The 23,553-nt window shown below is 39.6% G+C and overlaps 1 protein-coding gene across 4 annotated transcripts in view; it reads left to right on the top strand.

The window, feature by feature from the left end:
- The window catches only part of Gne (glucosamine (UDP-N-acetyl)-2-epimerase/N-acetylmannosamine kinase), a 50,720-nt gene that overhangs the window by 23,736 nt on the left and 3,431 nt on the right, over positions 1-23,553 (top strand). For all 4 annotated transcript variants that reach the window (XM_033758958.1, XM_010619365.3, XM_010619366.3 and 1 more), the window contains 8 exons: positions 478-929; positions 6,013-6,165; positions 8,896-9,108; positions 12,483-12,570; positions 13,828-14,038; positions 17,428-17,557; positions 18,024-18,245; positions 20,825-21,007. In XM_033758958.1, the coding sequence (XP_033614849.1) occupies positions 491-929; positions 6,013-6,165; positions 8,896-9,108; positions 12,483-12,570; positions 13,828-14,038; positions 17,428-17,557; positions 18,024-18,245; positions 20,825-21,007 (1,639 nt within the window). In that variant the 5' untranslated portion in view covers positions 478-490. The remainder of the gene's footprint in view (positions 1-477; positions 930-6,012; positions 6,166-8,895; positions 9,109-12,482; positions 12,571-13,827; positions 14,039-17,427; positions 17,558-18,023; positions 18,246-20,824; positions 21,008-23,553) is intronic.

Below are 23,553 nucleotides of genomic sequence, written 5' to 3'. Positions count from 1 at the left end.
TGTGTGTTTTATCTTAGGCTGGGTGATTGCTACATGGTATGCATGTGAAAAACTAACTGGACTGTAAGTACACTTACTGCCTTTGCCTTTGCCTTTCCTTTTTCCTTTTTCCTGCCCTGTCCTGTCCTGTCCTGGGATTGAACTCAGGACCTTGTGCTTGAGGCAGGCTAAACTAACTGGACTGTAAGTACACTTACTGCCTTTGCCTTTGCCTTTCCTTTTTCCTTTTTCCTGCCCTGTCCTGTCCTGTCCTGGGATTGAACTCAGGACCTTGTGCTTGTGAGGCAGGCAGCAGAACCACTGAGCTAAATCCCCGGCTGCCCTATTATTTTTTATGTAAGTTATATTTCAATTTATTTACTCTGTTGTAACAGCCAAAAATTTAAACATGATTATCGCGGTATGGATAATGCTAGAATGCTTTTTTGTACGTTAAGAATGTGAACATGCTCTCACATTATTTCTCTCCTGCTCTAGAAATACATACCGCATGATTGAACAAGATGACTTTGACATTAACACCAGGCTCCACACGATTGTGAGAGGGGAGGATGAAGCAGCCATGGTGGAGTCAGTGGGCCTGGCTCTAGTGAAGCTCCCGGATGTCCTCAACCGCTTGAAGCCGGATATCATGATTGTTCATGGAGACAGGTTTGATGCCCTGGCTCTGGCTACATCTGCTGCCTTAATGAACATTCGTATCCTTCACATTGAAGGAGGAGAAGTTAGTGGGACTATTGATGACTCCATCAGACATGCTATAACAAAACTGGCTCATTATCATGTGTGCTGCACCCGAAGTGCAGAGCAACACCTGATAAGCATGTGTGAGGACCACGATCGCATCCTGTTGGCAGGCTGCCCTTCCTATGACAAACTTCTCTCGGCCAAGAACAAAGACTATATGAGTATCATTCGGATGTGGTTAGGTATGTACATCAGGCTTTGTCAGAAAATGTTTGGTGTATGTCACTCCTTTTTGAAACTCTTGAACAGAATATTCTATCAGCACTCAGAAAATGAACCACTCAACAGTTTACCCCAAGCCTCTCTTGGGCAGTGCTTTTCTTTATGTACTGACTATCCTGAACACCTCTGGGCCAGTGTCCTTTCAACTAGTCAATTCCTGTATTGAATAAATTTGGTAAGATTATAATTTTTATATTTCCCATTAGCTTAACAAAAATAATACAATTTTTGGTTATCTTGTATTTAAATAATTGGTAAGTTGTTAAGGTTATATGTAGTTCCTATATCTTGCCCTGTAGTATTCGTTTATCTCTGAGATTCACCTTTTCTTAAAATAGGTTTACTGATGGAACTTGTTAATAAATCTAATCTAGATTTCTAGAATGGAATGCTTTTAATCCATTAAATATAATGTAGGTAAATATTTAGTTACAAGGACAGTTCCTGGCCAGACATGGTGGTGTATGTACACCTGTAATTTCATCAGTTTGGGAGGCTGAGGCAGAAGGATTGTGAGTTCAAGGCCAGCCTGGGCAATTTAGTGTCTTAGACAAAACAAAACAAAAAATCAACTACAGCTAAAGTAAAGCTATCTCAGTTTCTTTTATCTTGTCGCTTGGACAAAATACCCAACATTCAAAGTTAATGGGGGAAAGGTTTAGCTCGTAGTTTGTAGAGGTTTCACTCCATAATCAGCTGGCTCCAAGGCAGGGTTGCATGGCAGACAGGGATTGCAGAGGAAAAACAGTTCATGGAAGACAGAAGGTAGCAAGCAAACCAAGCAAGGGAGAAGACTCTTTCTGTCCCTTTTATTTTATCCAGGCTACTGGGACTAGGGCAGTGCAAAACCTATCAGTGGAAGTGATGTAGTAATCACACACCTTTGATCCTGGCATCACACACTGTAGATCCAGCCACCTCTGAAAAAGCCCCACCTATAACCACATGAGGCTTTGGGAGGACATCTAGACCTAAACCTTAACAAAGACCCTGAGTTTATTTCCCAGTACCACCCCCAAATTTACAAAATTATACGTGTGATATGATGCTCCCCTTTTTTGCATACTGGGGAATAAACCCAGGGCCTTTCCACTGAGCTACATCCTTAGCCCTTTTTATTTTGAGACAGGATCTCTGGTCTCTTTAAATTGCTCAGGCTAGATTTGAATTTGGAATCCTGCTACCTCAGCCTCCCGGAGTGCTGGGATTACAGGTGTGTGTCACCACACCTGGTGTATTTTTATAAAAGGTAAATTAATGGAAAAGTTAGAGTATGTACATCAAGTCATTTGTTACATTAATTTCTGGTGTGGGATTATGCATATTTTAATTTTTTCTGTATTTTATTTTATTACAGTGGAAAAATTATTTTAATTTTTAATGCCTTTTTGGTGATATTGTCAAAATACTCAGATGAGATAATGAATATTAAAAGCATTTAACAAGTCTTAAGTTTTTATCAATATGAGTTTGATGATTATTGTAGAAAAACAGAAGTCATAGTTGTAACATCAGAGTTTGTTATCTTTGTTAACAGTGTTGAAGTCTTTAATTTTTTAGTGATCAGTGATCTAGCTTCCTGGATATTAGCTTTTGCTAGTGAGAGAGCTAAAGAAAACAAGTTTAGAAAAAGAATACCATTATAGAATAGATTATAGAGTACTGAGTAAGGGAAAAATAAAGACTGATTATCGACTTAGGATCTTCTTTTTCCAGAAGGTAAATCTAGGGCCTGGGATGTAGCTCAGCAGCACAGAATCTGCCTGGTAAGTGCAAAGCACTGAGTTTGATTCCTGGTACCAAACATTAGGAAACAGACTGCAGCAAGATTGTACTTACAGGACTTACAGTTTTATTTGGGGTCATTTAAACAGTTCTTTATGAAAAGAAGGATGATAAAATAGCAAAAACTAGACTTATTTTTTGAAACCAATGAGAAAGAAAACGAAAGACAATGAGCCAGAGCCATCTGTGACAATAATACATTTTATACAAAGCTTCTTGATGAACAACTCATTATCATTCTACTTATAGAAAAATAGGGCTTGCTTGGTCACTTATACCATGCATCTTTGTAACCAGAACATTAATATGTAACAATCCTAACTAAAATACTAGCAAACTTTAAAAGATACATTAAATTCCTAATAGTCAAAGACACACCAGAATAGGTATAGGACTTTGCAACATGAAATGATGCTACCCTAGTAGAAAGGTTGTTTGAAAGGACTGTAGCTGTTGAGTTACAGAAACAAAGGCAGAGTGATTATGCCAGAAGTGGCAGGTTGGGAAGCAGGTGCTCACTTTGCCCAGAGTATCACTGAGGGGAACAGGCAGCTCTGGCTCATCCTCTTGTGTTTTCTTTTCACTGGTTAAAAAAACAAACAAACAAACAAACAAAAAGAAAACCACATGTAGTTTTTGCTGTTTTTCCAGCCCTTCATAAAGTCACTTGAGATGCAAAGGTCAATCTCACTGCATCTGTCCTGTATGGGTATTTCCTATACACCACAAATATTTCTTATTCACATTTAATGTAGGATAAATGAGAAATGGAAAGCACTCACGGGATTAACTGCTGGAATTTTTCTCCCTCTTAATCTTTTGCTTTCTCTTTGTCAGTAGATTATAACAATAAGTTGTATAAATAACCTTCTGTATGGGACTATGGAAGCTCTAAAACATCCTCACTTTCAAAGAAAACTTGCCCCCCACAAATTCCATAGATGAGAGAAACTTGCCCTGTATGTGTTTTCAAGACCAGACTTGAACAAGCAGAACCAAGATTAAGAATGTAGGGTAAAAGAACCCAGGGATGAGACTGTATTCCTCCCCAGCTTGCTGACTACCTTTCCCTTAGTGTTCTCATTCTGCTGGAAGAATTGTGTATGAATAACTCAACTACTACAGTAAAAGCTGGCATTATTTTTCTATTTTTCTGGTCATGATTGAGCTAATTCATATTATGGAAATATGCATTATAGCATATTTTTTGTGGTCAGATTTTTGCATATACGTAGTATTTCCATTTCATTTACAATAGAGGCACTTCTTTCCTTGCCACTGCTTGCCCCAAGTTTTTCATTTTCTTTGAATTCCCTTTCATTTTCTTTTTCTTTTTCATTATTTTGGGCAAGTGCTATACAGTAATACCTCAGTTCATGAATGCTTCTCTTCACAAATAATTAGGTTCTCATTCAAAAGTGTTTGACAGAATTTTGCTTCTGTTCACAAACTCCCCATCAGTTGACAAATACAACTGCAGCCATCTTCCCCACACAAACATAAACATAAACATCTTCCCCACACAAATCATAAATTAAGTTTGTGAACCACTGAATACTAACTAAGCTTTATCTTTAGCTCTTTTTGAGACAGGGTCTCACTAAATTACTCATGCCTGCCTTGAATTTTCAATCCTCCTGTCTCAGCCTCCCAAATACCTAGGACTACAGGAATACACCATTACAACTACCTGGCAGTTTGTTTTTAATGGCTCTGATCAGTGTCTAGTAGATTACTTGAATTTATGTTGATCTTATCTTTCTAGACATCTGTTAACTAATGTGAGGGACTGTTCCCTTTTGATCTGTGAAACTTTGACATTTTTATCAAGTTTCTAATAGATTCTCTTTTTTTCTCTCTCTTTTTCTTCCTTCCATTCTATTTTGATTTTTGGAGACAGGGTCTCACTATGCAGTTCAGGCTGGCCTTGATCTCATGGTGGTCCTCCTGACCCTGCCTCCAGAGTGCTAGGATTACAGGCATGTGCCACCATACAGCTTCCAGTAGTTCTTTGAGGGCTTTAGGTCTTTTTCTTACCTTGTACAAAAATTTAACAGTTATATATCTTCCTTTTCTGCATTTTAGAAGCTTACTATGAGACCATGCATTTTCAAAATACAATTTTGGAACTACAGTGGTATTTTAAATCAAATACTTCTATAGATTCTAACAGTAAAATTCCTCTATTACCATTAAATCATTAAAAAGTAACTGCTGCTGTTTGAATTTGGAAGTTAATGATAATCACAGAGAAAGATACTCTCATTAAAAATAAGTGTTGCTGAGCATGGTGGTACATACCTGTAATCCTAGCACTGGAGAGGCTGAGGCAGGAGGACTGCTCCAAGTTTGGGGCTATCCTAGACTACACAGTGAGTTCAGGGCCACCTTGAATACATAGTGAGACAGTATCTCAAAACAAACAAGATGAGTTGGTAACTGGTCATGGTGTCACATGCCTGTAATTCCAGCACTCTGGGAGGCTGAGGCAGGACGATTACAAGTTTGAGCATAGCCTAGACAATTTAGTAACTTAGAGAGACCCTGTTCAAAAACAAAGGTGGGATGCGGGGAGCTGGTAATATAGCTGGGGATGTATTATACTGGATTCGATCCCTAGTGCAGGGGAAAAAGAAGTGAGTGAGCTCAGTTTTAGTTTTATGGAATAATATAGGCCCTGTGATAAATGTCCTGTATTGGTTGGCCTAGCAATGAGAATCCAAACTTTTTCATTTTAAATATGTCTTGGTATCCAAGGGATGAGTAAAGTCTCTCCAGTCCTTAGAACAGAATTGCAAACAGCTTGGCATTTGTTTAATCTCGTAGGTAATGATATAGAGAAACCAATACCTAGGTATTATATGAAATATGTTTAATGCTTATTCAGGCTCTAAATTCCTTGCTTTGCAACATATCATTAATTAGTATGCTTATTATTCATTAGAAACATTAGAAATTGGAAATATTTTTTAGTGTTTTGGAATATTTTGAATTTTAATGAATTTCTGGTTTCTGCAATTTAAAGGTATAGTTTGTGTATGTAGCATTAATTTATAAAATCAGCTGTTTGCTGATTTCTTCAATTTTTACTCTGTGTTCTTATTTTTTGTTCCTAATTTGGATGCCTTGCTTAGAATGTGTCAAACTATTTTACCTTAGAATATTTATAAAGCACAGGTCTTGCTTTTAGAATTTGCTGCTGCTGCCTTTAAGCTTCTTAACTAATGGAGGAATGTGGTTTGGTCTTTCTTTAAACAGGTGATGATGTAAAATGTAAAGATTACATTGTTGCACTGCAGCACCCTGTGACCACTGACATTAAGCATTCCATTAAAATGTTTGAATTAACACTGGACGCGCTTATCTCATTTAACAAGCGGACCCTTGTTCTGTTTCCAAATATTGATGCAGGTAATTGAACTTGAAAATTAAATCATGCCACCTGTCTTTCCAAATTTTATGTTTCTATTGCCTTTTGATTGCCTTCCTGTTTTGTGTATCTTATTATTGAAGGCCACTTTATCCTGAAATGCATTCCAGTTTTCAGAGAATTACCTATTTTGCTTTAGATTAAAGAGTTGTGATATTTTTTGTGTCTGGTGGACACTTACTACAAAATAAATTAATTTTTAAAAAACTCTAATCTCTACTGTAGTCTCATGTTTTTATTCGTTTTTTTTTTTTAAACCAAGAGCCTTGAGACATAAACTTTAGAAATCAAAGTGAAAGAATGTCTCTAGGGAGGTAATGACTCCACTGACCACAGTAAACTAGCCAAAATTACTATTTCTTGTTTTTTTAAATTTATATTAACTAGTCTTTTTTTTCCCTGTTCTTTTTTCTCTTTTTTAAGATTTCATTTTATTGGTACATTTTAGGTATACAATATAATGACATTAATATTAACTAATCTTGAAGTAATGTTGAGCTTAAGCAGTTTGGATCTGGAGTTCCCAGCCACTTGATCCTACAGCTTGCCCTGGTTGGTCATCTACTGGTGGATGATGGTACAGAGGGCTAGTCCTAATGAGACCATAGGCAAGCTCGTGGGGATAGGAGGTACAAATGAGACATGCCAGAGCAGAGTCTGACACAGAGGAATTGTCAAATATTACTGTTTATTGTTAGCTGACACTATTCATTCCTGAGCTCTTTCTTAGGCATTTTTTGATAAGGAGGGAGGATCTTTTCTCTGCAGTACCAAAATGATCACCATCCTTCTCTGAATGAACCTCTCTCTTACCTACTGTCCCTTGAATAATCTTTTATGTTAAGGGAAACAAAATAAAGTATTAGTTGAAAAAAATTAAGATTACAATAATACTTCAGTTCACACTCTTCTGTTTGCAGTTTGGTTCCCAAGTGAAAGTATTCAGCAGAATTTTGCTTACCTTTGCAAACTTTGTATCAGGTGACAAACCACGGCCATCTTCTGCACACAAACACAAATGCAGCATCATCCCCCAAATTGTAAAACAAATTGTTTGTAAACTAAAGCACCACTGTACTCAATCCAGATTTTGTGTAACGCATCAATATTTCAGAAAACTGATATTCTTTCTAATCCTTTAAATACCATATAAATATTTATAGTGTATTTATGTAGCTTTCAATGATAGTCTGTTTGTAATATACCTTCCTGGTTGTACATACCTTAGAATGGGGCTAGGGAAGATGTAGCTCAGTGGTGCTTTGCCTGCCTGGCAAATGTAAGGCCCTAGTTGATTCTGAGGTACAGGGATGTGGGGGAGATACAGCTATGTTTCCTCTGTAAAATTAAAGATCCCCATAATTTAAAGGTGAGTATTTAAATCATGAATGCCATTTGACTTGACTTTACATAGGGTTTTTGATACAATGTACACAAGGAACAGTAAGAAAGTGTGAAAGCATCACTTTATCCTTATCTGGCTTAGTATAGCATTGTCTGAAAAGCTACATTAGTGCACGTGGCTTATTGCCAGATAGGACCCTTGAACTTAATCTAAATCTGAGTCTTGGACTTGCAGTACCTCTGGTGTGCTCATGTACACAGTAATTATAGATGAGGACCGGTGTGCTATGGCAAGACTGTCCAGATGTGATCCAGGGAGTTAGACCTTGAGCCCATGTAACCACCACATAGAGAAAGAACAGATGCATACACAGCTTCTGTTACATCAGTGGGTCCTGCTAACTGTGGCACTTTTCTGTCTTGTAACCAAGCAGATTAGTGAATTTTTCCTTCCTTGGCTAGGAGAAGATAAACAGATGCAAGTAGAGAGGCATTAAATTATTAGTTCCTCTTCATGTATCTTTTATTTTTTTTATTTTTTATTTTATTTTATTTTTTTGGTACTGGGGATTGAACTTGAGATCTTGCACTTCCGAGGTAGGGGCGGAACCACTGAGCTAAATCCTCAGCCCCATATATCTTTTAAAAAGTTAAGTCAGGCATTTAAAGTAAAATATCAAGCCAAGTGTGGTGTCATACACCTGTAGTCCCAGCACTCGGGAGGCCAAGGCAGGAGGACTGCCATGAGTTCGAGATTAGTCTGGGCTACATAGTGAGTTCAAGGCCAACCTGAACTGCATAGAGAGACCCTTTCTAAAAAAAAAAAAAAAAAACCCAAAAAACAGTAAAATATCAGTCTGCCTAGCATATATGAAGTGCTGGGTTCAATCCTCAGTACTGAGAAAACTATGACAGATAAAATAGTCATACACAATGTCAAAATGTCTTTTCCTGGAGTTTAGTCTGCGTAGGTGGGAGTGCTGTCTGGCTGAGCTATTGTTGGTGTAGATGTGAGCAGAGTTGCTTGGGATGTGGACCCGAGACATTTCTATTTTAGCTCTCCACCTAAACGAGGGAGACTGTAGGCCTGTCTTTAGCTTCTTCAGTGTTGTTTAAGGTAAAGGTTTTTACTGGGTTCTGTTTGAAAAGCCGCCGCTGCTCCTGTTTGAGTTTCTAAAGGAATTGAAGCAGAGAGCTGGCCTCAAGTTTTAGATGCTCGTCATTCATGAAAGTATCAGTGATTAAAATTACTACTCCCTAACCCCTAAGGGGAGTCCTTAGAGAGATTTCTTTAAGGGGGCGCACTTGCCATTCAAAATGGTTTGTCTCATGAGCTGTTTAACAGTTGTTTCTTTCCATTTTCACAGGGAGCAAAGAGATGGTTCGAGTGATGCGGAAGAAGGGCATTGAGCATCACCCCAATTTTCGTGCAGTTAAACACGTACCATTTGATCAGTTTATACAGCTGGTTGCCCATGCTGGTTGTATGATTGGGAATAGCAGCTGTGGGGTACGAGAGGTTGGAGCTTTTGGAACACCTGTGATCAACCTGGGCACACGTCAGATTGGAAGAGAAACAGGTGTTTGCCTTTGCTTATATTTCTCCTGACTAGGCTTTTTATATTTGTATAATTTTTTAAAAGTTTGCATATGCCAGTGAAGGGTATATATTTTTGTGAACTAGTGAGTGAATAAGGTGAATAATAGTAGCCTAAAAAATCTATAAATAGTCTATAAATAGCACACAGTGATTAGCAAAGTTTCTAAAGCTCTTCTTAGGTTTTTATTCCATTTCTAATAGAACTAGGTGTTTCTTAGTTAATTATGGTCATTTTAAAAAATTATGGTCTCTAGCCAGGCGTGGTGGCACATTCCTATAATCCCAGCACTTGGGAGACTGAGGATTGTCACAAGTTTGAGGCCAGCCTGGGCTACACAGTGAAATCAAGGCCAGCCTGAACTACATCGCAAGACCCTAACTCAAAAACAAAAATAAAAAGAGGGGGAGAGATTGTGGTTGAGTGTTTCACAAGTATATGAATGCTACTCTTTCATTTTCTGGCCCTACTATAGAATACTTTCAGGCAGTACTTTAGAGAATAGCAATTATAAGTAAGATGCTTCTTAATAACTAAAGTATAATTAGTAGTATCATCAATGAATGTGTTGAGCTAGGTACTATTATTAACATTCGTCCATGTTCTAATATCTACATGAAAATGTCTGTAGCTAATGGAAACTTGTATGTTGTAATGGAAAAAGAATTGGACTAGAATGGAGGAGACTAGTTCCAGCTCTGAACTTTCTTACGTTCTTCAGAAGTGCCACCTTCACTTCCTGTTTTCTTTAGATCTTCTCATTCCTAGAATATTACTTTGCTCTCCATTTCATAGAGAAAATAGAAGCCATGAGATAGAAATTTTTTAAAATATTTAATAAGCACCTATCATTTGTTCGACACTGGGATTTGGTAATAAACTAGACTAATAAGGGCTAAAGTCTCTTGTAACTTATATTATAGTGAGAGAGGAGATAGATTATAAACAAATACCAGGATTTCTATTTGCCATGTAGTCTGTAACACATGGTTACACTTGGTTTTTTTTTTTGTACCAGGGATCAAACTCAGAGTCTTGCACTTGCTATGCCGGTGGCAGCACCACTGAGTTAAATCCCTTGCTCCAAAACACAAGACAAAGAAACCATTTTGAATGGCAAGTGCGCCCCCTTAAAGAAATCTCTCTAAAGACTCCCATTAGGGGTTAGGGAATAGTAATTTTAATCACTGATACTTTCATGAATGACAAGCATGTGATGGGCTGAGGAGATAACACACTGAAAGCTCAGCAAGAGCCCATCAGCAAGGTTCGGGGAGAAGCACAGAGAACAGCAGTGTGAAGGCCCTAACATAGGAGCAAGCTGATATAGTTGAAAAACAGGGGCTAGTGTGGCTGTAAAGTAGTGGGCCAAAGGCAGGGAAGGAGGCTGACTTCTGTAAGCTGGTATTGGCTTGCAAAGTTTATAATTTTCTCCAAGTATGATGGAAAGCCATTTAAGGGAGAGAATAACGCGATATGATTTGCACTTTGGAAAGATCACTCTGGCTGCTTATGGAGAGAGTAAAATATGAGAGGGCAAGAGGGGATTCAGGAAGACCAAGTTAAGGGCTGTTTCAGTTGTTCAGATGAGAGATGAAGAGCTGAAATGAGTGCTTAGGATAAGTTGTATTAGTGATGGAGAAAACTTAAATTTGGGTTTTGTTATAGTGTTTGCTGATGTTTGGATGTGGGTTATAAAGGGAAGAAAGAAATGGGCCAGGGATTTAGCTCAGTGGTGCCGTCACCTACCTCACAAGCACAAAGTCCCAAGTTCAATCCCCTTACCAAAAAGAAAGAAAAAAAAAATAACAGTTTTTAATATTGAGTGGTGAGATATTCTTTCCTGATTATGGGGACACTGAAGCAGGAGCAGATTTGGGACAGGATGTAATTAAGAGTTGTCTTATAGCCATGTTAAGTTAGGCATATCTGTTAGATGGCAGCTAGATAGTTCAGTGAGAGTTAAAGATAGAAATTTTGACAGCCATTGGTGTATAGATGGTACGTAGTGAGGACATCAGTTCAGCTGCTATATCAGAGACTCAAAATAACAGTGGTTTAAATAAATTAGATCTTACATTTCTACTGTTATGGCAGCTCTACAATCATCAGACCCTTCACCTCTCTTTAGCCTTTTGGAAGGAACAATGCCCTTCCCTTCAAAGGCAGGACTTGGAAGTTGCAAATATTTTTTGTCACATCAACCAGAACTTAGTCACAAGGCCACATCTAGCTGAGGATAGAGTCTTTGTTTGGCTGATCAGGTGCCCAGCTAAACCCATGACTAGTGTGTATATATATATATATGTATATATATACACACACACAAAAAAAAAAGATATTGAGGATAATGCGCGCAGCCATAGACGGTATTTAAAACCAAGGACTGCATGAAATTACCCAGGGAGAGCACATAAATAGGGCAGAGAATGGAGCCCTGGACTAACCTTTGGAGCCCTTAACACTCTGGTGAAGAGGGAAGGTTGTCAAGGAAAATAGAAAAGGAACTGCCGGTGAGGTCAGAGGAAAGCCGGGAGAGTGTGATATCATTAAAGCCAATAAAATAGTGTTTCAAGATAATAGTATTGAAAGCTGCTGAGAATTCAAGTAAGATATGAAAGGAGAAATGAACCCTAGATTTGGCAATGTGGTCTCTAAACTTTCTGCCCCTGTACTTACATAAATGTGGCTTCTAGTCCAGGATTCCTTTCCTTCTTACCTTCTTTAGAGTGCACTGGGGAGGGATATGTGTGTCTCTTCTGCCTGCCACAGCTCAGCCTCCTCCCTGTGCTCCAGACCCCATCCCATCTGCCTTCTCAGGGACCTGTCCAGCGGTCAAGCTTTCTCTTCCATGTATGTTTAACCTCATCATCATTTAAACGTGCTTAGGCCTCTCATGTCTCAGAAACAATACAAAACAACCTTTCTGTGATCTTTTGTCTCTCTCTTAGCACCATTCTTCCTCTCTCTCTTCTTGGCCAAGCCTATTGACAGTCATGGCTGTCCTTTCTGTAGTCATTGTCCCATGTTGGTCAGGAAATGTGTGTGGAAAAGTGACTGCTTGGGCAGCTGACTGGCTGTAGACTGGCTGGCCGGCCGAGAGGGTGGACTTGGTGTAGGTAACTAGGCAAGTTGTACACAGGTGCAAGATTCAGCCACTTTATTTATGTCAGTAAACAAAACCATGGTTTATTCCTTTGGGGATTTGCCCTTAAGTGTTTGGAAATTTTACCAAAAATGCTTAGCAGTCTGCTGGGTTTCAGGACTAAATTATAAACATAACACACTGCTAACTTCTTTGTTCTTTGGATATTTCTGCTTCCAAATCATTGAAATGTGTCACTGGATTTACGCAGGGGAGAATGTCCTTCATGTCCGAGATGCTGACACCCAAGACAAAATATTGCAAGCGCTGCATCTTCAGTTTGGTAAACAGTATCCTTGGTGAGTATAGGACCTCTTTTTTAGTGTGATTTAAAAGGACAGTGCCTCAGGTACTATTTTAAAGCTCCCTAGATCATGTTGAATCATCTTGGGAACTTTCTTCTAATGCTTAGGGCTCCCTAGCTGCTGGTGAGACGGGGTGGCAGATACCATACCCCTTAGTACTCTGCCATGATTCTAATGTCTTTTTTTTTTTTTAATTTGTTTCAGTTAAGTAATGTAGTACTTCTGCTAGGAAATACTTCTGTAGCCTAAATTGACTCTCTAGAAGTATTAAAAATTTTATAACTCATTTCCTTTTCTTTTCTCCTTTTTCTTTCTCTCTAGTATTGGGATTTCAACCCAGGGGCCTTCGGACATGCTAGACTGTACCACCCCTGATACTCTTTTAAAACTAGTCTAGTTCAGCATTTTAATTAATTTTGACTACTCTCTTTTCTATTTCAAATTGACAAGTTTTCTCAGAAATGTAAATACAAAACTTCTAAAAGGGTAAAAAAAAAATCAGTTACTATGTTGCTAAAGAGATTAAGATATTTTATGTAATTTTATATGATATGACTTCTGTTTTTTTAAACTGATGGACAGAATTGCACATCATGATTTTTTTTATGTGCATAATTTTTTTATTTTTTCATTTTTTATTGGTGCATATTTATGTGCATTATGTTTTGAAGTATATACATTGTGGAGACATTGATTTATTTTTTGAAGTTCTGGGGATTGAACCCAGGCACTTGTGGATGTTAGATAAGTGCTCTACAAATGAGCCTTATCCCCAACCCAGAGAGGACACGTTACATACTTTGTTTTGGATGGTGATACTGGGAATTGAGCCCAGGTCCTTCTCACTGAGCTACATCTCCATCCCTTTTTATATTTTATTTTGAAGCAAGATCTCACTAAGTTGCCCTTAAACTTTCAATCCTCCTTGTGATAGGATTACAGGTGTGTGCTATCACACCCAGCTGAGATGGTATTTTGTTTTTTGAGACAGAGTCTCACTATGTAGTTGAGACTGACCTGGAACTCACTATGTAGTCCAGGCTGGTCTCAAACTCGCAGCGATCCTCCTGCCTCAGCCTCCCGAGTGCTGGGATTACAGGCATGCGCCACCATGCCCGGCCCTTGAGATGGTATTTTAAAAAGCAGAACATAAACACTTTTTATATGAGCTCAGATTTCATTAAATCATGTCTATAATATAACTTAACATGTATGGCAGAAGCATTTAATTGTCCTTTTTGGATATTGCAGTTCAAAGATATATGGGGATGGAAATGCTGTTCCAAGGATTTTGAAGTTTCTCAAATCTATTGATCTTCAAGAGCCACTACAAAAGAAGTTCTGCTTTCCTCCTGTAAAAGAGAATATCTCCCAAGATATTGACCATATTCTTGAAACTCTGAGTGCCTTGGCTGTTGATCTTGGAGGGACAAACCTCCGAGTTGCAATAGTCAGCATGAAGGTAAAATCACTGCTAAGCCCCTTGTGAGTAATTGATTTTTAAAACTTATAGCTAGAAGGTAGGACTATCAACAGGCAGAATTCAAGGAAGTCCCCAATGTGGAATTGGGAAACCCTGACTTACTTTATCCATAGGGCAGGTTGTAGGTTCACTAACTCCCATCACAAAAAATGAATTTTCTGTAGGAGGCATAAAAGTATTTATTAGGCAGAGTTTTAAAAATACATATTCAAAGAAATAGACTGTGGGCCTTCAAGAGGGAGAGTGTCTTGTGATCTCAAATTGGGTATATTTCTAGGGATTGGAGGATGCCCCAAAGATGGATTATCTAGAATGTGTACCCTACTGTGCCAGGTTTTGCCCATTTGGCAAGCTGGTAAATGTAAAACATTTACATGTGTTTGAAGCTGAGATATGCTGTGTTCTTAACAGTGTTGCTTCCTAAGGGTGAGGGGAACATAATTTACTGATGAAAGGCATAGATAGGCCCAGAGCTTAGTCTTCAGGCTTCTTGTCTTTAAGACTTAGGAATTTTTTCACAAATCGGGAAGCAAACAAAAACCCAAAAACCTGAATAAACCCTCGAGTAACTTTTGTGTCTTGACGCTGCAGTTTTTCTTAAAAAGTATGATTTTAATATTACAATTTCGTCTTCTTTTTTAATTTTGTCTTCTTTTTAATCCATCTTTATTTCTTCTCTCCTACCTCAGAACTAGAAGCATACAAAAGACCTTATAATCATTTGTCCTTAGCGATGACACTTAGATCCATCACAGTGTTTGTCTTACCTTTTTACTAATCATGAACATTTCAAAGAAGCCAATTCTCAGGCAATCTGAGGTAGCAGATTTGAATGGTCAATGAGGAGACCCCCCCATTAGGCATTCCAGAGAGTTTTTGCCACCCAGGAGACCTGAAATTCCATAGACTATGAGAATTTAGTGTAACTGTAGAGTATGGAGCATGCTGATCACTCTCACCATCGAAGTGAGTGTCCACAGCTGGTTAAAGAAATTGCCTCTTCTCTAGGCTATGGTCAGTTGTATGGGTTCTCTCTCCATTTTGCATTTTTACAATTCTGCTCTTTCTTGAGTACAGCATACTTTTAATATATTAACCAAATCATCACCATAGCATTAACAGGTTGAGAGAGCCTTCATAAAGGTAACAAACTTACATTAAAAAGATCTTTTAATGACTTAATGAGGAACAATAAACCTACCAGAAAAATATTTGTTTGAAATATTGAAGACACATAAAGTTTCAGGAATCTTATTTTATAGCATGAAGTGTAGGAACTGTGTTAATATCATGATGTCAAATAAGAAAATAAAACATAATTTTCTTATGTCAAAAGGCTTCCTGTACTTGGGAGGCTGAGGCAGGAGGATTGCCATGAGTTTGAGGCCTGCCTGGGTTACATAGTGAGTTTGAGGCCAGCCTGAACTACACAGAGAGGCCATTTCACCCCCCCCAAAAGGCTTCCCTTATAAATATTTTTAAAAAGTTAACAGAATATTTTATCAATGTAAAGATGATATATTTCCCATCAATGGCCATCATCCTTTGTAATGGTGGCATTTTAGAGGGATTTGTATTGAAATCAAGAAGAAAAAAGATGTTTTCTGGAATGTTATTTAGCATTATTCTAAAAGTTATAAAGGGAATAAGGAACAGTAAAAATCATTATTTATAGACAATAATCAAGTAGCTTATAGTTTTTAAAATGGCTAGATAGTACGATAAATATATGAGGCACAGTAACTTTCCACTTACATGAAATTATAGACAAAGATTTGAGTTTTCTTCTAGGTGAGTGTTTGGTAGTCCTACTTGCAATTAGCATTATCAGAAAGCTTTAAAAAAATTCAGGCCTGGGCCAAGAATTTAGCTCAGTGGTTCTGCTGCCTGCCTTGCAAGGGCAAGGTCCTGCGTTTGATCTCCTGTTAAAAAAAAAAAAAAAAAAAATTCAGGCCTGCATGTTGGCACAAACTTATAATCCTAGCATTCTGGGAGACTGAGACAGAGGATTGCACATTGGAACCAGTCTGGGCAATTTAACAACTTAGTGAGACCCTATCTTTAAAAATAAAGCTGGGGATATAGCTCAGTGGTACAGTACCTCTGGGTTCCATCCCTACTACCAAAAAGTGAACATAAATAAAAAATAAATAATGACTGGAGATGTATTCAGTGCTGTGGCCTTGGGTTCAAACCCCAGAACACATACACTGATGCCTGGTTCCTACCTTAGATTAATTAAATTTGGAATCTCTGGGGAAGGGTGCCAAGCACTGATATGTATTTGTCAAAGGCTATTTCTGATGTACAGTGAAGGTTGAGAAGCACTAGGTTTATTTACTTCTTTTTTTTTTGGTACTGGGGATTGAATTTGGGATCTTGCATTTGCGAGGCAGGTAGTGGAATCATTGAGCTAAATCCCTGGCCATCATTTTTTTTTTTTTTTTTTTTTTTGGTTCCAGGGATCTAACTCGGGCCCTTGTGCTTGCAAGACAGGTGGCGGAACCACTGAGCCAAATCCCTGGCCCTGGATTTTGAAAGTATAACAAAAGTACCATAAACCACAGTGGGAATTTTTAAAAAAATGTATTTACTTATTTTTTTATTGGTACTGGGGATCAAACTTGGGACCTTGCGCTTGTAAAGCAGGTGGCAGAACCACTGAGTTAAATCTCCAGCCCCACAGTGGGATTCTTTTTTTTTTTTTTTTTTTTTTTTTTTTTTTGGTATCTGGGGTTCAAACTCAGGACCTTATACTTGCAAGGCAGGCACTGGAACCACTGGGCTAAATCCCTGGCCCACAGTGGGAGTTTTAAAAGTTGAAAGACATTTCTGAAACTTATTTAGAGTAGTAAATGAGATGAGCAAAGAAAAAATGTAAAAGCAATAGGAGAGATTATCCCTATTTGGTATTAAAATATTACAAAAGCACAGTAATTTAAATGATGTGGTGTTTGAGCTAGCCAGCATGGAAATTCATCCTGACTAAATAAGTATAGCATTCTTGGCTTCCATTTATAGTTGTTTAAATTTTAGCTACTTAGGATGCTTTGCCTCAGTATTTAAACAAAATTTTGTCAACCAGAAAGAGTGAACTATGTATGCCCTTTTAATAAACTAGATTCAGATTACTTGACATTCACATTAAGCTTATGAGAGGGGCCCATCTCCTTGGCTGTGTAGTTGTCATGGTTTCAAGAATCCTCTGTCAGGATGGAGTCCCTGGTACTACTCGGGTTTTCCAGTTGCTCCCTCCCCAGACATCATCTCATTCTGTAGCACCTGTCCCATAGCAGCGTCTACTTTATCACGAGTCACATTATGCTCCTTACCTAAGATCAGTGAGAGGTTTGTTTTTTTCTCTTTAGGGTGAAATAGTTAAGAAGTATACTCAATTCAATCCCAAAACTTATGAAGAGAGGATTAATTTAATCCTACAGATGTGTGTGGAAGCTGCAGCGGAGGCTGTAAAACTGAACTGCAGAATTTTGGGAGTAGGTGAGATTGTGAATTATAAATCCAAGAAATGTTTATTTGAATGTAACAGCCATAAGTTTTTTTTTTTTTTTTGGTTCTGGACAGAACTCAGGACCTTGTGCTTGCAAGGCAGGCATGGCACCAGTAAGCTAAATCCCTGGCCCAGCCTACTCAGTTCTGTTGCTTAACTGAACATCACTTTTGCTTCTGCTCTGTGTATAGATTCCTGCAAGTCCTGTCTGTGGCCACAAGCACGGGGCTTCCTGGAACCCCAACAGGCATCATGGGAGAAGCTTTGATAGTTCTGTACATCAATGAGGAGTTACAGATTTAGATCAGAACTGCCTGGTGTTTCCTGGCAGTGCCTGGTAAAGTTTGTGTTAGGAGATGTTGGGTGCATTAATTTATGTTCAGAGCTAAGGGAAGTGGCGTCGCGTTCCTAAGACTGCTAATCAGAATTATTTCCCTTGTTTGTGGTGGATCTCAGGCATTTCCACAGGTGGCCGTGTAAATCCTCAGGAAGGAATTGTGCTGCATTCAACCAAACTGATACAAGAATGGAACTCTGTGGACCTCAGGACCCCCCTGTCTGACACTTTGCATCTTCCTGTGTGGGTTGACAATGATGGCAACTGTGCCGCCATGGCAGAAAGGAAATTTGGTCAAGGAAAGGGACTGGAAAACTTTGTTACACTTATCACCGGCACGGGTATGAGGGGGGAGGGAAGGTTGTTTCAGGAGCGAGAATGTGTGACACAAGGCTGCACCCCTCACTCAGGCAGTTACAACTCTGCCTCAGGCTTCACTTGCAGCTTGAGTAGAGCCCTAAGGTGAACCACATGCAGATCTTAAGGCCTCCTCAGGTCTTTTTGAACATGTGCTACCCAGCCTTAGGCATACCTGTGGACTTCTAAATTCCCAGGAACTTTCAGAGCTAGTCAAAGTTCTTACTCCCCAGAGCTTCTCATTCCTCAGCTTTTCCTTCCAGTTTTGCTTAGTCTGTTATATGTCTCAACTGTTATGCTTTGTTATAGGCAGCAGAGACTAATATGTTTACCTTTAAATGTTCTTTACAAACCCTCACTGTGCAACTCCCCCTGAGCAGAGGGATAGTTCCCAGTTAGGTGAGTGTAAAAGCAAGCTTTAAACTGCTCCTCTGGTTTGCAACCAGGAACATCAAAGCAGCTACCCACATTTCTGTGAATATGTCAATTCTGCTTTCAGTTACTGGTGTCCAGTACCGGTATCTGTACACCAGTACTGGAAATGTGGCTGTTGTTCAAGGTCACTGCTAAGCTGGGGAATGGGTGATGAGACCAGGGTAAATTAAAACACCAGACAGCTCTCTTACTGGGATTCAGCAGGTTTTCTTTATTTTCTCCTGCCCCTCCTCCCACCCTGGTTTTTACAAACTTTTGGTTCCTTTTTAGGTTCCAAAAAAGTTAATTCTGACCATTTTGTGAGTTTGTTCACTGTTTTAGTGGCAAGATGAATTTTTGAAGTCCCCTACTCTGTCATTTTCATAAATGTCCTAATTTGGCTTTTGCATGCATTTTGTTTTCAATTTTATTTTCGTGGTATATGGTTAAGACGTATACTTTAAATTTTAAATGCTGACACAGATTCAGCTAGTAAGTGGTTGAGCCAGCATTTTCATCTTAGATATGCCTAATTTTATTTTATTAAATTTTAGATATACAATAGTAACATTCATCATTGGGAACTTGTACCTTTACACGATGTATCTTGGTTCTTATTTTTTCCCCATTCCCTTGCCCTGCCCCTCCAACCTTCCCTAGATTTAACTTTAAAACTTGGGGATACTTAGAATCTGTATTATACTACTTCCCCTTTACGCTTACGTACTTTCACTCACACACTTCCTCTTTAGCTTGAACACAGTTTTAGCAAGCTTGGACACCATTTCCTGGTCAGAACAGTTAACTGCAAATCAGATAGGTGGGTGGCAGGAGAACTCTTAATTAAAAGCAGAGCCTTCTGAGATCAAATGTCCTTCACTCCTTAATAACTCCCTAAACTCCATAAGGCAAGGCAGCAGTCATTTATATTTCTAACATTTGATTGGTAGATTTTTAGACATGGCAGCATCAAGAAGAGGCAAAATTGTATTTCATATTGTTTCAAGAAGCAGGTCCTATGTGATAACATTTTAGTTTTGGGGGGAATACTGGGGATTGTAGTTTTTACACTAAGCTACATCCCTAGCCATTATTATTATTAATAAGACAGTCTCTTTTGTTAGTGTATGTTTACAATATATAACAAATATATATTCATCATGGAGTATTGGTAATTATACATACTTGATCCTTTTTATTTCCCTGCTCTTTGTATACTCTAATAGAATCTTGAATAAATACTTTAAAAACAAAAAAGACAGTCTGACTAAGTTGCCCACACTGGGCTCTAACTTGGCGATCCTTCTGCCTCGGTCTCCCTTAGTGTATGTTTACAATATATAACAAATATATATTCATCATGGAGTATTGGTAATTATACATACTTGATCCTTTTTATTTCCCTGCTCTTTGTATACTCTAATAGAATCTTGAATAAATACTTTAAAAACAAAAAAGACAGTCTGACTAAGTTGCCCACACTGGGCTCTAACTTGGCGATCCTTCTGCCTCGGTCTCCCAGAGTATTGGAATTATCACATGTGCACCGCTTCTTCCAGTTTATAAAGACTTTCATTGTAGCCTTCTCCCAAAGCAGAAGCTAATACAAGGACTTAGGTACAGATATTTTCTTTTGGAGGTGATCCTGAGAAGCAGGAGATAGGCAGAATAGGAGGGAAGCTATGCATTATCAGTGTTGCTTCAAGGGCAGTGAGGGCTGTAATGTCTTAGAATCTCTGGAAGAGCTTATGGAGCCCCATCGAGAACTGTCTGCTTGCACCTGCTGGCCTCCCGTGGCTGTGTGTGGCCTGTGTGGCTGATAAGACTCTCACTTGAGTGTAGTAGGTCTTGGTGTGTGCTTGTAGGGGTGTCCCGTCAAGAGTGGCTGAGTCAGATGCCCTGAACTACTGCCACAGCCTTGTCTGAGAGAATAGTGAACCCAGCAGATGTGACACAAGGCATCAGAAGATCTGCTAAAACTTTCCTTCCTAAATGCTGCCAAATAAAACTTTTGGGCTTAGTAAACTTAGAAAAGTAAGCATCATGTAGAACCTTACACTTGATGCTTTGCTAAAAAGATGAGGTACTGCTGTATCATAGTTTTGTTCCATGCGAAATGCCCATCAGTGATTATTGGCTCTCACTACAGGAATTGGTGGTGGAATCATCCATCAGCATGAGCTAATCCATGGAAGCTCCTTCTGTGCTGCAGAACTCGGCCACCTTGTCGTGTCTCTGGACGGGCCCGATTGTTCCTGTGGGAGCCATGGGTGTATTGAAGCCTATGCCTCTGGAATGGCCTTGCAGAGGGAGGCAAAAAAGCTACATGATGGTTGGTATCTTCTCCGTAGGGATTAAAGGACCAAATAAAAGACAGGTACTTCAAAGTAGAAGTTCTAAAAAAAGAACTGAACACCAAGGCCAGAATTTTTAACCTTTTCACTTCATAGAGCAGGAGCAGGGCTCCCTCCTAATGATCCTCCAGGATCCTTGGTCCTGACCCAGATTAACATTCTCCGTCTCTGAGGGTAGAGGTGTTCTCCTGGCTTTCCCTCAAAGCAGAGCGAGGCATCACCTACAGGCACTTTCTTTTGGAGGTGACCCTGAATCACAGGATGGAAGGAGTGGAAGAGTAGAACAGGAGGAGGTCCATTAAAGGATCCATTATTAAAGTTGGCGTAGTGCAGTGAGGGGCCTAGAGCTCCAACACAGTAGAGAGATTTTCATTTTTGTTTTCTAAGCCATCAGTGCAGAGTGGGTACTAAATATACATTTTAATAAAGAGATAAATGGATGAACATTTTAACAGTGGTTGAACACAGAGATTACATGAATTAAAGGTGTTTATAGACATGTTAAGGATGGTTTCTAACCTAGTGCACAAGGGCCAATATCATTATAACACAGTGTGCCAATTGTGTTGAGAACGATGGCCAAAGAACACAGATACATGGAAGGACGTGGAACTTTCTTCCGTGCCCCCCACCAAGACGGGCATGCTGGGTGTCCTATGGGAGTGAGCATCAGATTCATGGATTAGCCAGGCAAATCTGGATGGCTAATGGGGTTCTTCAGGGTGTGGCTGCATAAAGGGAACATAAAGTGTGTGGTGGGAGGGAACCAGGGCCAGCAGGTCAGAGGAACCATTAAAAAATATTAGAGAAAAAACATAGATCTGAATTTTAGATTCTTCATTTAACTGACTTTTTGTTTCTTAGGGTGGGAATCATAGTTGAATGGAGGATGACTGTAAGCGGGATAGTTCTAAAGTGACTTCCAATTTTCTGGACAACTCAGGGTTGGGAAGGTTAAGAGGAGGAGTAGGTTTAGGCGAAAGATGATGGTTGGGTGCCTGTGGGACATCCAGGAGGAAAGGCCAAGGAGACAGCTGGAAAGGAGTGTTTAGCTCAAGAGAGTTGACGACTAGGGGGACTTGGGATTCCCCATACAGTATGAAGACGATAGGCTGAACGTGGTGGCACATGCCTGGCTCTTAGCACTCAGGAGGCTGAGGCAGGAGGTTCACCAGTCCTTTGAGGCCAGCCTAGGCTACATGGTAAGTTCAAGTTCAGCCTGAACTACATAGCGAGACCCTGTCTCAAAAAAGCCAAAACAAACAAACAAACAAATAATAAAATAAAGATAGTAATAAAGCCTGTGAATGAGACCCAGACCCAGGGAGTGGGACAGTTGAGGAATAGAGTTGGGAGAAAAGCCATAAAAGGGAGAAACATCACAGAAGCTTAAGAAGTGAGGGTGTTTCAGAGAAGGTGTCATTAGCTATGTCAAGTATAAGAACACTGGAAAAGTTTACAGGCTTTGGCCATCAGGACATTATTTAGTGCCCTTAAAATTTCACTTCTGAACTTTGTTTTCATTATCACCTAAAGACCCCTTCAGATGGTCTTCTCTCTCATTCTTTCCCATGAAATGTTCACACCATGGATCCAGTTTGCTTTATGGACTGTATCTATTATCTGTGCTTTCTACATAATTAAGATTTTTTTGCTTTCAAAACCAATGTGTGAGGATAGGCTGATGGGACGGAGACAGTGGGCATAGAAGTGAAGGTGGACACTCAGCAGAGGACCGATGTGGAATCCCTGCAGTAAGGGCCCTGAAGAGGTGGGGAGAGGTGGCTACAAAGCAAGAGGGCCCAAGAGGGGGCAAGAAGAGCAGGGATGTGCAGATACCAGTGTGTTTATACATGGGGCAAAGAGTACAGGAATCCTTGCCGCCTAGTGGTGTCTTAACTGAGGTAAGAACTCTGGAAATCTGGAGGGTAAAAAGGCAAAGATAGAACAGTAAGGGAGAAGAGGGGAGACCTGGAAGCTGCAAGGCCCAGAAAATAGAGGAGAGCATCAGGTGGTATTTAGGTAGCAGTTGGGGACTTTCTTCCTTCAGAGCCCTATGGCAGATTAAAGTGGCACATTGAGCTGGGTTGGCAAGTGACAGACCAAGACTGGTTAATACAAACTCCTGCTATTTATTTAGCATTACTTTGGCCAGCACTGTAAGTACTTTAGGTATTAACTGCTCTAGTCTTCTAGAAAAGAGAAATACATAGTGGTGAGGTGACACGGCCAGGTCCGTGCAGCTAACAGTGGCAAAGCTAGAACTGCATGGTCTGTCCCTTGGCCACCATGCCTTGGTGCCGCAGAACATGGGTACTGGGAAGTGGTGCAGCCCCTTATCCGAGATGGCTGAGCAAGGAGCTGAGCCCCGGAGTTTGCTCACCAGATGTGGGGGATGTGTGGGGAAACGGAAGCGAAGGAGCCGGAGGAATAGGAGGCTATAGTCTAAGGTCAGAGGTTCCTTCAGCTGGGAGAGTTGTGGCTTATGTATAACCAGTAACAGAAGGGCAGCAAAAGCTTTGGG

The sequence above is a fragment of the Fukomys damarensis genome, unplaced genomic scaffold (genome assembly GCF_012274545.1).
Source record: "Fukomys damarensis isolate Sample0158 unplaced genomic scaffold, DMR_v1.0_HiC HiC_scaffold_36, whole genome shotgun sequence".
NCBI classification, from domain to species: Eukaryota; Metazoa; Chordata; class Mammalia; order Rodentia; family Bathyergidae; genus Fukomys; species Fukomys damarensis.
This window is presented reverse-complemented; position numbering and strand designations above follow the sequence as displayed.